The sequence below is a fragment of the Megalops cyprinoides genome, chromosome 4 (assembly GCF_013368585.1).
Source record: "Megalops cyprinoides isolate fMegCyp1 chromosome 4, fMegCyp1.pri, whole genome shotgun sequence".
Taxonomy (NCBI): Eukaryota; Metazoa; Chordata; class Actinopteri; order Elopiformes; family Megalopidae; genus Megalops; species Megalops cyprinoides.
Genome location: NC_050586.1, coordinates 1888806 through 1901007, shown reverse-complemented (window position 1 = coordinate 1901007; position 12202 = coordinate 1888806). Strand labels below are relative to the sequence as shown.

At 44.5% G+C, this 12202-nt stretch overlaps 1 protein-coding gene across 1 annotated transcript; it reads left to right on the top strand.

Annotated features, from left to right (window-relative positions):
- The first annotated feature begins 895 nt into the window (after window positions 1–895).
- Window positions 896–1828, top strand: cmlc1 (cardiac myosin light chain-1). The gene has a single exon (XM_036526553.1). It carries the CDS (start codon window positions 971–973, stop codon window positions 1568–1570), a length of 600 nt encoding a protein of 199 aa, XP_036382446.1. The 5' UTR covers window positions 896–970; the 3' UTR covers window positions 1571–1828.
- Window positions 1829–12202: the final 10374 nt, after the last annotated feature.

Genomic DNA, 12202 nt, shown 5'->3' with positions numbered 1-12202 from the left:
CTTTGATGTATGTGATAGTGCTCTCGCCAGTGCTCCCGAATATAATATTTATAAGTCATACATATCTGATGAGAAATGTATTTCGATTGAAAATGTTCTGCAAATTGATGTTGTATTTCACAGATCTTTCTTGACTTCACATGCGGTTATCAAAGGTTGTGGAGAGCTTTTTGAGGCTTGCTGTGGTGAGCAGCTCAGCTGAAATGGATTGCTCATGTCGGTTGTCACATCTAGATAGTGGCTGTAGTCACATCATTTGTTTCAAACAATCAATTTTAAAATACCTGTGCTGATTTTTTTTTCAAATGGGCTGTTCACAGAAAAATATCTGTATTTAAACAAATTAAAACTTACATTAAAATAAAATTAAGAAAAGCCAGGCTTGATTGTAACTCTATTGTTTTCAGAATCTTTTTTCCTTCATCTGATCGTATGGGGAAGGGTATATCTTGGTTTTATTGTAGTGTTGCTGCTCTTTTGCATTTTTAAAATACAGTATTTCACAACAGACCTTCTTCACAAGTGCAAAACTGTGAGGATTCTTCCAAATGAGAGAAAGAAGCAATAGCTACAATATCTCCTATATAATGAATAAATACATAAATAAATAAATAACCAATAAGAATAAAAATGTGTGTAAAATGCTGTGCGCTGGGTCTCATTCGGGAGCCTGTGGCTGGTATGAGAGCTGCTAAGCGTATGCAAGGACCCTGTCAAGTTTGAGATAGCAGCTGATCACAATTCTCCTTTGTGGAGTGTGGAGCGGGCCGGTCTATATCAAGGTTCTTCCTTTTATAGTCTGGTAAAGCGTGGCTTCAGTGAGCTGATATCCCCCCGACACTCAGACCGTATAAAAGCACGGCTCGCAACATCTGTTTCACATTACTCTCTTCCACCCTCTCCTCCTCCGCCCTCAGACTCACACACACACACACACACACTCACACACACACATACAGAGCCAAGCAGCATGGCCCCCAAGAAAGTGGAACCAAAGAAACCAGAGCCCAAGAAGCCGGAGCCGAAGAAAGAGGCAGCCCCCGCCCCCAAACCCCCAGAGCCCGAGCCGGAGCCCCCAAAAGAGCCGGAGTTCGACCCCAAGAGCATCACGGTGGAGTTCACCGCCGACCAGATTGAGGAGTTTAAGGAGGCGTTCACCCTGTTCGACCGCACGCCCACAGGCGAGATGAAGATCACCTACGGGCAGTGTGGGGACGTGATGCGGGCGCTGGGGCAGAACCCCACCAACGCCGACGTGCTGAAGGTCCTGGGGAAGCCGCGTCCCGAGGACATGAACGTTAAGATGCTGGACTTCGAGACCTTCCTGCCCATGTTCCAGCACATCTCCCGCTCCAAGGACCAGGGCAACTTCGAGGACTTCGTGGAGGGGCTGCGCGTCTTCGATAAGGAGGGCAACGGCACCATCATGGGGGCGGAGCTTCGGCACGTCCTGGCCACGCTGGGTGAGAGGATGACGGAGGACGAGGTGGACCGCCTGATGGCCGGCCAGGAGGACGCCAACGGCTGCATCAACTACGTCTCCTTCGTAAAGCACATCCTGTCTGGGTGAGCCGGATCGGGCCTGTGGCGTCTCCCAAGCGTCTGCTGAGCCTCTCTCCCCTTCCTCTGTTTCTCTTTCCCTGCAGCCCCCTCTTTCACCCGCGCCTCTCCGAACCGCCAGAGACCTTAAACGCCAGCCTTAAGCACCAGCCTCGCCAGGCTGTGCTGACATGTTTATCCAGAGCCGGCTGACCTACTGCATCCCTTATTCCTGCATCGTTTGCCATCAGAGAGAATTGAAATGGACAGCATCCAATGGACTGTAATTCCGGCCTCTCAAAGAGACTCATTTACATGTTTTAATTGTCTGAATATTTAATGTAAATGACTTAATAATAACAATAAAAAATTGACTTGACTTTCCTCCATGTTCTTTTGATGATCATTCATCTCATAGCTTCGACTCATAACTCCTTGCGTAACATCAGCTGGACAGGCATTAATTCCATTGTTTAACACAACAGCTGTTTTTTTCTAAATATGCTTCCATATTTTCTATTAACAAGGTGAAAAGGAATCATGTTGACTTCTCTCATTTCTCCTGACATGTGGGGGATGGAGCATTTATTGGTGTTGCATAATGTATTGCAGTTATGTAAGAATCAGCTGCCTCTCTACAATAAACTATTTGTTAGTTAATCTTTGTCAACCAGACAAGAAAACAAAAAGCGCTAAGTATTGACTACTTCCGTGGCTAAACTCACTCCAGGAGCATAGACTGCCTAAGTATGTTGAATAGAAACAATTTTCATCCTTTTTGGACGATGGTGCTTCATGTAGATTTCTCTGCATTTCACAGTGGGGGAGAGTGTTTCCAGTAATTCCGCAGTAAACTGTGAGGTGTGTTACCATGTTCAAGTGCCTTCGACATCAATCAGAATAATATTACAGCTGCTGTAAATGCTGTAAGGGTGTTTCTTAAGGCCTGACCTTCCCCCTTAACTTATGAGAGATTCCGAGACGTATCTCTCTTAGTACCAAGAAGAAAAACGAAAACTAGCCTGTTGAGGAATACTTTTTGGATTTCCTGCACAGGGCTGGTCATGCCCAGATCCTCTCCCATCCGAACCCCATGAGGCTGCATTTCTCTGCACGTTCTCTCCTGCACACACACGACTCCCTGCACCCCCCAGCAGGCCCCACCCCGCATGGCATAACGACAAAGTCTGAGTCAAAGTCCCCCGTGAGGACGGCCAAGCATGCATTCAGAACAGAAGCCAGTACCTGTATGAGTCCATCTCTTTTATTTGCCTCTGTTAGCACCCTACAGTACCTGTCTGTATAATCTTTTGATTTTGTATCTGGCAAAATACAAGGCAGAGAATTGTTTTAATATATTACAACTTACACGGTAAGTTTCAGCAAACTTTAAATGATCCTTATAGATATAAGTAAACAAAATCAAATTGTCTATTTTCCTTGTATGTTCTTCCCTGTAGTAGTTTAGTCCATCATGAAAATGCCAATAATATGACAAAAAAGACAAGCAAACAAACAAGCAAAAATACTCATATGAATATGCATGTCAGACTTCCAGCATTATTTGCATTATCTCCTGTTCATTATTGCCCTTCAAACCTCACGCAAACCCAAATTAACAATGGAGTCTTCGCCACTCCTCGGCCATCCTGAATCACGCTCGCGTATGCGTGCTGAGGCTGCCAGACTGCACCGTCTGCGAGACGCAGTTCCCTGCACGATACAGAGCGCACGTGATTGGCTAACAGCGGGCAGCGCGCACGTGATTGGCTAACAGCAGGCATCGATTGGCGTCAGATGTCATCACAGCCTCTACTCAGTGGCTTCTTGTCAATGATCCTGTGAGCAGAACGGGCGTGAGTTATGAAAACAGCCCGAGCCACATAAATCACGCGTCTGTGTTTGCCCCTTCGCCAAAACCCCATTAAGCGCCAGTCGATTTAAAAACCCATCAATATGTTTATGGGTGCTTTCTGTATGGATCTGCACTCATATTTTCAGCCGTATTTCAGGGAAAGGTCACTGGACTTTTTTTGTGGTGGAAAAAAGCACCCCTCTGCCACTTAACAGCATCCACCAGCAACAACGGCAGCAAGACTTTGTCCAGCGCTGGGAACCAGATTAAGGTCATTTAATATGAGCCATTTTAAAGCTGACATTAAGCATGATGTGTGTTTCTAGGAAGCAGTAAAGTAAATGGATTGTATTGGATTTGCTGAAATACTTCATTAGCTTAAAGCCTTCAGGGACCTGTATGCTTCGCTCGCCCAAACAAACGTGTGTGAGGTTGACATTTCAATCTGTCCACGTCACCCTTTAAAATGTGAGGTCGCTGTTGATCAACTCCAGGCGTGTAATATCGGGCTAATATCCACGCTCGTCGCACTGCCGGGCTATCAATACCTGAATAATTTTAATGTTGATCATGTTAAGGTGATGAAATGCTTTGTTTTCTGACCTGGCTCTCTCCATTCATTATAGAGCGTTGGAGACAGAACGCTCACAGGGAAGGAAAAAGCTCACACTGACTCACACTGGTGAATGTGTCTGACTAACCCCAGGACTCAATCAACATTTGGATTTAAATTATTCTCATAATTAAAAGCAAGTTTCACTTTTTTGTCTTCAAAAGCTTAGTTTGGCAAGTTGAGCGACCGCTCAAATTAATAATAATCAAAAATGGGATCACTTGCATTTATTCATTTATCAAAATTATGATGAAATGTTGATGGAATCCAGAGGGGTAATGCACAATTAAACTGATACATACTCAGAACACTCAAAGTGAAAATGTCACGTGATGATTGATTTCATATCCTTTTTTGATCTTTTTTTTTTCTCTTCCAGGATCATTGCTCTCAAATCCTAAAGTGTAGGGACTGCGTCCAATCATTTGTGGGTCGGAGTTCATGGCCACTGCTTTGTGTTGAGTCGGTCAGATTAAAAAGTCTCACTTTGTAAGTATGACTTATTCAGCAGCTCCCGCGGAGCAAAGGACAGTGCGTCTGGTATGAAGCGTGTCTTTGACATGGGTAATACGGTGCTTGAATATGCATATTTGAGGGCCGCTGTCCCGCTGCGCGCTTCCTCTGCATTATTTAATTGACGTGTCAGATTATGCGACGTGCCCGCTGAGCAGCTCTGAGCGGCGGCGCAGAGCCCGCAGCGGGATGCAGGGCCTCCTTCCCTCTTTAACCGCTGCAGCTGCCTGTGCGTTCCGCATGCCAGCCGCGGGTCCCGCCCGGGAGGGGGGGCCGTCTGACGGACACGGACAACGGGGCGTGGGGATCATTACCCGCCGTACAAGCGTGGATGCGGTAGCATAGTCTACGTTACGGTGTACAGACCCAATATGCAGGGAAAGAAACAGACCACAGAGCACAGGGTATTACAGACCACAACGATCTGATTTGCGTTTATTCTGTCCATCCACTGGTAAGGGGTAGAGTGACTTTTTTAGACTGACTTGTAAATCTTTGTATGTACGTGTGTTTTTGTGTGCCTCTGTGTGTGTATGTGAGTGTATGTGTGTGTGTGCGTGTGTGTGTGTGTGTGTGTGTGTGTGTGTGTGTGCATGTGAGTGTGTGTGTGTGTGTGCATGTGAGTGTGTGTGTGTGTGTGTGTGTGTGTGTGTGTGTGTGTGTGTGTGTGTGTGTGTGTGTGTGTGTGTGTTTGTAGGTAGGTATACGTATTTGTGTTTGTGTATGTAGATGCACATGTGTGTGAGTTTGACTGGCACGGTGGTCGTCATTATTTCAGCGCGCCGCACATCTGCTGGACTCTCGCTCGTGCTTTTCGGCCCTTCGATCAGCAGACATTTATTACACACCGTGTCAAACCGTGGCGGCAAATGACACTAATTCTGCTGGCATTCATTCCCAAGCAGATGTTCCATCGTTACAAAGCTGGCAGGCCACCACAGCTGCCCTAGCCATCTCCCGCCTGTCTCTCTCTCTCTCTCTCTCTCTCTCCCGCCCTCCCTCTTTCCATCTGTCTCTCACCATCTCTCCATCTCTCTCCGTGTCCCTGACTCTCTCTCCCACTCGCTCTCTCTCCCTCCATCTCTCTCACCCCAGCTCTCCTTCTTCTCTCTCATCATCTCTCTTTCTCTCTGAGATGCTAGATAGAGTGGCAGGAAGGGTGCAATGGTAATTTAGATTTCCCCCAGAGTAGGACAGAAGGACATGCGCAGGTGTGGGTGTATTGAGTGTGTGGTAAATTGACTCGCAGAATGCAGAAACACGCCGTATCAGAGCGAATGACCCTCCTTCGTAGGGCAGAGCCTGTTATAATGTTATCACATATCCACCCTCTCACCGTGAGCTCACAGACAACGCAAGAAAATAACAACCAAGCTGAAAAAAAGTGCCATATCACTGTATTTCTGTCAATGGTGCAACAACAAAAAATTAAAATGGATACTTGAAATGATTTCTTGTGTCTTGGCTTTCATTGAATCGAAATGGATTGACACAAAAAGAGAAAATTCTAAATATATTTACATACAATACTTTCAAAGTGCACAATCCAATGCATATATGATGCATCTGAAGAAGATATGTAAGCAAATGTGTTTTAGTCCACATTTATTTATTTTTCTCTCTTCTGTTCCAAATTGACTCATCGCAAAGTACATTTCTGCTTTTGAGAGTTTGGAAATGGACTCTGTGTGCTGGGGCCCTCCCTGTGTGTTGTAGATTCTGTAGATTAGATCTTTTTTTCCCCCTGAACTTGAATTCAAACATTGGGACAGTGACAGGTCCCTTTCTGTACATTATTAAAAAGCCAGGCCTCTCACTCACCCAGAGCTGCTTAGGAACAGTGCGGCAGATGCTACACTGCTAACGGCAATAGACTGATGCAGTGCCTGCACCCAACTGGATTTAAACGTGCTGTTCTCCACCAAGAGATCAAATATAACACATCAGCTGTGTGTGTGTGTGTGTGTTTGTGTGTGTGTGTGAGTGTGTGTGTGTGTGTCTGTGTGTGTGCGGTGTTTGTGTGTGTGTGTGGTGTGTGGTGTGTGTGCGTGTGTGTGTGTGTGTGTGTGTGTGTGTGCGTGTGTGTGTGAGTGTGTATGTGTGTGTCTGTGTGTGTGCAGTGTTTGTGTGTGTGTGAGTGTGTGTGTCTGTGTGTGTGTGTGTGTGTGAAAGATCAGAAGCAGTCTGTGCTGGCATTCACATGACAAACGTATCCTTCTTGAGAAGAGCAGTGATGTATAATTGGACATGAAATTTCTCAGAATTATCTGTGATTCAAATTGGTGAAGGTGTTTGCTTCCAGAGATTCTCATCACCATTGATATTGATTTTCCACTCAGTAAAGTTTTGATTCCTCTTATCCAGAGGTTTCTATGTGGGAATTTCTGGATTCTGTGAGCAGCTCTACCGCGAGAGTGTGTGATATTGCCTTCTGCAACAGCACAGTCCTGGAACACACATATTGGGTGGAATGAGACTGATGGTGTAAGTTGACATTTCCATGGTAACACTACTCAGCCAATCACAGCATTCAGAAACAATTTTTTTTCCAGCTTTTTTTTTTTTTTTTCAAAAAGCCTGTCAATTTCAAGTAAAAATATGTCTTTGTACAAGGCAGAGGTACCTGGGTAGATTCTCATGCAACACTTTATTTTCAACATAATAATAATAACTTTAACTTGCAAATGCTTTGCTTATTTAACTGGGTTGTCTACTACACCCCCTTTCTGCTGCAGAGCTAGAACCAGGCTGGCTAATTTTTAACCCTTTTCCAGGCTGGCTCATTACATCTCTTTCCCACTGTAGAGCTGGAACCAGGCTGGCTCATTATACCCCTTTCCCACTGTAGAGCTGGAACCAGGCTGGGTCATTACATCTCTTTCCCACTGCAGAGCTGGAACCAGGCTGGGTCATTACATCTCTTTCCCACTGCAGAGCTGGAACCAGGCTGGGTCATTATACCCCTCATTGATGGGCAAGCCTGTTCCCAGTGGTGGTATAACACATTGATAGCTTATCAACCTCAACAGGAGTCAATTAATTAACACAATTAATTAAATTATACTGTAGTGGCTACAAGTTGAAATTAATTAAGGGAAAGCATAATTTTTACAGTGATGTCTGCTCTAGGCTATCCACAACCCTTATCTGTAAATGAAAGTCCAAGCACAGGGTGAGAAATGGCAGCTTCAATGGCTGGGTATCACCCCAGCCACCTACTGCAGGAAGACAGGAGTGAAAACATACATGCACAGTGGCAGTTACACACTGGAGAGAGTGCAGGTGCGTAGACATAACACGATGCTGCTGGTGGCTACCTGAGAGAGGTGTAGATGCAATGCATTGAAAGTGGTATGAATACGACGCAGTCAGAGTGATTTCGGTGTAACACAGTGAAAGTAGTTTAGATGTAACGTAGTGAGAGTGGAGTGGATATGATGCAGTGTGTGATGTATGTGTAACGCAGTGAGAGCGGTGCAGATATGACGCAGTGAGAGCAGTGAAGATATGACGCAGTGAGAGCAGCGTTGATATGACGCAGCGAGAGCAGTGTTGATATGATGCAGTGAGAGCAGTGTTGATATGACGCAGTGAGAGCAGTGCAGATATGACGCACTGAGAGCCGTGTAGATATGATGCAGCGAGAGCAGTGAAGATATGCAGTCAGAGTGGTGTAGACTGTGTGTCCTCAGTTTAAGAGAAAAAGCTGATATAAAAGAGAAGTAAATTGAGTAACTGCACATGACAGATCCTCACTGCCACTGTATGGAAAGCGACAATAACCCCTGGATGGAGAGAGCAGGACAGAGGCCGTGGCAGTAATCACATTTCAGAAAAGCAGCAGGAAAGGTCAGCTGTCTTATCACCTATATCCGTGTTTATATACATACCTGTTAGTCGCTGTCTGGCTCTTTTTAAAACTGCCTGTTTCTCCCTGCCCTTCCCTTCACACACCTGCCTGTTTCCCCCTGCCCTTCTGGGCCATTCGCCTTCAGTGAAGGCTATGATGTCGTGGATTTATCTGTACAACAGAAGAGCATAATCAGCATGTCACAGACCACAGACCAAATCAAACCACAGTGTGCTGTGACATTATTCCGGGAGAGTCAGAGCAATGATGACACTTTCTTTCTAAAACACCTTTTTCATTACTTTTAATCGCCCATTTATTCATGATGTTGATTTTAAAAAAAATCACACTCAATTTGGTAAATAAATTTGGTACATAAATCACAATTCGCCTCATGGTTTGATTCAGTGACAGTCTTTCAATGCTTCGGAGTGATTCAGGGCAAAGTAAAAAATGTGTTTTATTCTGGAGGGATAAAATGCAAAAGCAAGAAACAGCACAAACAACGGAAATCAGCCAATGAATGACACTGCAGTCCGGCTCCCTTCCGTCACCACTTGATTTCTGTGGCTGAGGGCACACATTGCACCAATTATAGGGCTCATTTTTTTCAATGGGAGACAGCTAAATGTCATAGTATCCGTTTGGCTATAGCAGACTTTAATTGGAGACAGGTCAGCGGGTGCTCTCTGTGACACAGATGGAGGTTAAAGACAGAGCTGGAGAGAGATCAACATGTTTTTATTCCCTCTCCCAATAGCACCCCTGACAGCCTCGCTCACTGTTGGACATGTAATTAAGGGCTAGTTTGTAAATGTGGACTATAATGGTGAGACAGACTGACAGGCCCATGGAATTGAACCCATAACAGATGTGTCTAAAAAAAAAAAAAAAGCAACAGCTAAAAAAAACAGCCTCTAATGATTCAGTCTGACAAATCTAAAATAATCATGTTCTGTTTGTTTTTTTCTTCAGCCTGATTCTAATCTGAGATTTAATCGGTGTGAGCTGGCTCCTTGTGTCAGTGAAAAGACAGGACCATATAAAAGAGGTGTAGCTATTCTCAGCACACTTACCTAGGTCAGCTTTAAGGGTGTGCAAAAATCCCTGCAGAGAGAGAGAGAGGCAATTTGCAATGCAACTGATCCATACCTGCGCCTGTCCAAGGCAGATACACTTTAAATACCTTTCTGAGTGGTGCTGTTCCATTCCAGCGACCGACTGGGATTTCACCACTTCCTGTGCTGCTTGGCTCACTCTTGCATGAATTATGAATTTCACTGTGTGCACAACAGCGATGCACAGCGGGAGATGCATCTCCCTGAGTGCGGCTCCTTCTGATTGAACTAAAATGGGGAGTTAAACTGTGGAGACAGTGACAGTGAAATGAGACCTGCGAGTTGGGCCTCCTCCTCTGTACTGTGAGGCCTTGGTGTAGTGCTCTGCTGGGCTTAGCTGCTTAGCTGCTGAGCAGTGTGATTTATGAATGATTGTAAAGCAGAACTGTGCATTTGCTCTGTGTGCATTTCAAATCATACACGCAGGAGCAGAAACAAATCGATGAGGGAGAGAGAGAGAGAGAAAATGCAGCTTGGTATTGAGAGAGAATTGGTTGCTGAACCAGTGAGAAAGAGTGGGAGATATATAAAATAAAGGTAAAGGTATATTTTAAAAGGTGACATTGAGGTACACTATATGAGCTCTGACAGATCATAACTGATCTGTCAGATCAGTTATGATCTGACAGATCAGGGTGTTTAAAACAAAGCAGAAGGTTGCTGTGTTACAGAAACACAAGGGAAATGTATGCACTCCCCTCACCTCAAAGAAACCGGCATTTAAAAGTGAGCAGTAATGCTCAAGAAATCAAGAAATACTTACTCAGAGGCAACTGCAAGTCTTCACTGTGTAATGCGTGTATGTGTGACAGAATTAGGCTCAAATGGATTATTTTCCTGTAAAGTTTGTATTTTCTAGATAATACCACAGCAAATACATATGTTAACCATACCTTTAATTGTCTGTTTCCCTCTCTCTGTCTACCATTCACTTAAAACATATACACTTGTTCTGAAGCTTTCAGATATGATTGATCTCAGTCTTCTCTTATTCTGAAATACTCTCCCCATGCTCTTATTCTGCAGTACTCTCCCCATGCTCTTATTCTGGAATACCCTCTCCATGCTCTTATTCTGAAAATGACTTCCATTCCACACACACACACTTGAGCTGCGTTGCCCTTTGTTATGTAGACAGCAGATGTTCTAGGCATTGCAACAGCAGAGTACAAATCCCATTTCAGGCTACAGTCTCAAACACAAAGACACAAATCAGCCATTGTACAATTCACTCCCATGACCACCGTCTGTGATTGTTGAGCTTTTTGAAACCTGGTCTATAAGGGACTATGAGGGAGGAACTCAAGGCTTCAGTACTGCACTGATGTAACGATAAGTGCTTTACTACCGGCAGCAAACTGTGCTGGGCTGTGCTACAGCTGCTGTGTTAGGATTGGTCTAAATTTGCATGAATGAAAAAACATACTGAGCTGCTCTGAGGCTGGAGGCCAGGCTGGTTGAATGAATATTCTCACAGTTTGAGCCGGAGGGCCAGGTTTGCTGAATGTTTAGTGCGCACAGTTTGGGTTTAAAGGGTAGGTTTGTTAACTGTACTATATAGTCCACACAGTGGTAGAAAATAGCATCATACAACACCACAACTTGAAGATCAGAGAGTACAGTTCAGAAACTCAGATCGGTTTTAGACGCCTCCAATTTCATTTACATTGTGCAACTCTGGAACAGGCCACAGTGTGAATGCTCACTTGAGTAGTTGGCAAATTTGTCTAAACCCAATTTGTATTCATTATGTCATTGGTGTGTAGTTTGCACAGCAACACATTATGAAGGCTATCCTAAAAAGGCCTCATTAATTTGGCCCACTGTTTTTTTTCTATTTTTTGGCAATGACATAGACCTTTGAATGGGCTCAATAAGGCTGTCTGGCCTTCGAACATTTCACCAGCCTTCTAAGTGATTTCTGTCTCTTTCATAAGCTTTTTATGGAGGCAGTGCTTGACTGGGCCTGACAGAAACAGGCGGCATGCCAGAGTGTTTGGGGGATGTGTGCGAAGTATCCCGGGCCTCTACCATTGCCGGTGTATGCTGTGCTGCTAATGGAGCTTCCCAGGAAAAAGACCCATGCACACACACACAAAACGCACCGTAGATAACTGCTGTCTGAATCTGGCCCTCCATTTGCGTCATGCACTATTTACACTTTCAATATGTGCAGCTTTTTGTTATAGCCTTTACACTATTGATTAGCCTATATGCCCATGATGTTAAATTTGTGCTAGTGTGCATGGGTGCATACTGCACACACACGTTCACACAAGCACACACACACAAACACACACACACACACACACACACACACACACACACACACAGAATTATCAGTTTTGGTATCTAGCTGCTCCTGGACCTCAAGATGTTTGTTGGTGCATGTGTTTCCCTCAGATTTATGACTGTTTAAAGAAATGGCTACACAGCACACTAAGAGGCTACCTTCAGAGATAGAGCACCTATTCTCAATCAATCTACCTGTGAATGAACGAATCTATAGTGGGTTCACTGAGCATTTTTCTGAATGGCCATATGTATCTCCCTCTAGCTCTGGGGGGTCCTCTAATATTACTACTAAATCATACTTAACCCTGCAACTCCAGTACATTGCCACTTAGAAGATAAACTCACTGGCACTGAACCACTTGAATGTATATTTACATTATATCTATGGGTCCAGGGCCTGGTTCCATTTGTTATTGGTG

Excerpts from the sequence above, each read along its gene's own strand:
- cmlc1 (XM_036526553.1), top strand. The coding sequence starts at position 971 with ATGGCCCCCAAGAAAGTGGAACCAAAGAAACCAGAGCCCAAGAAGCCG.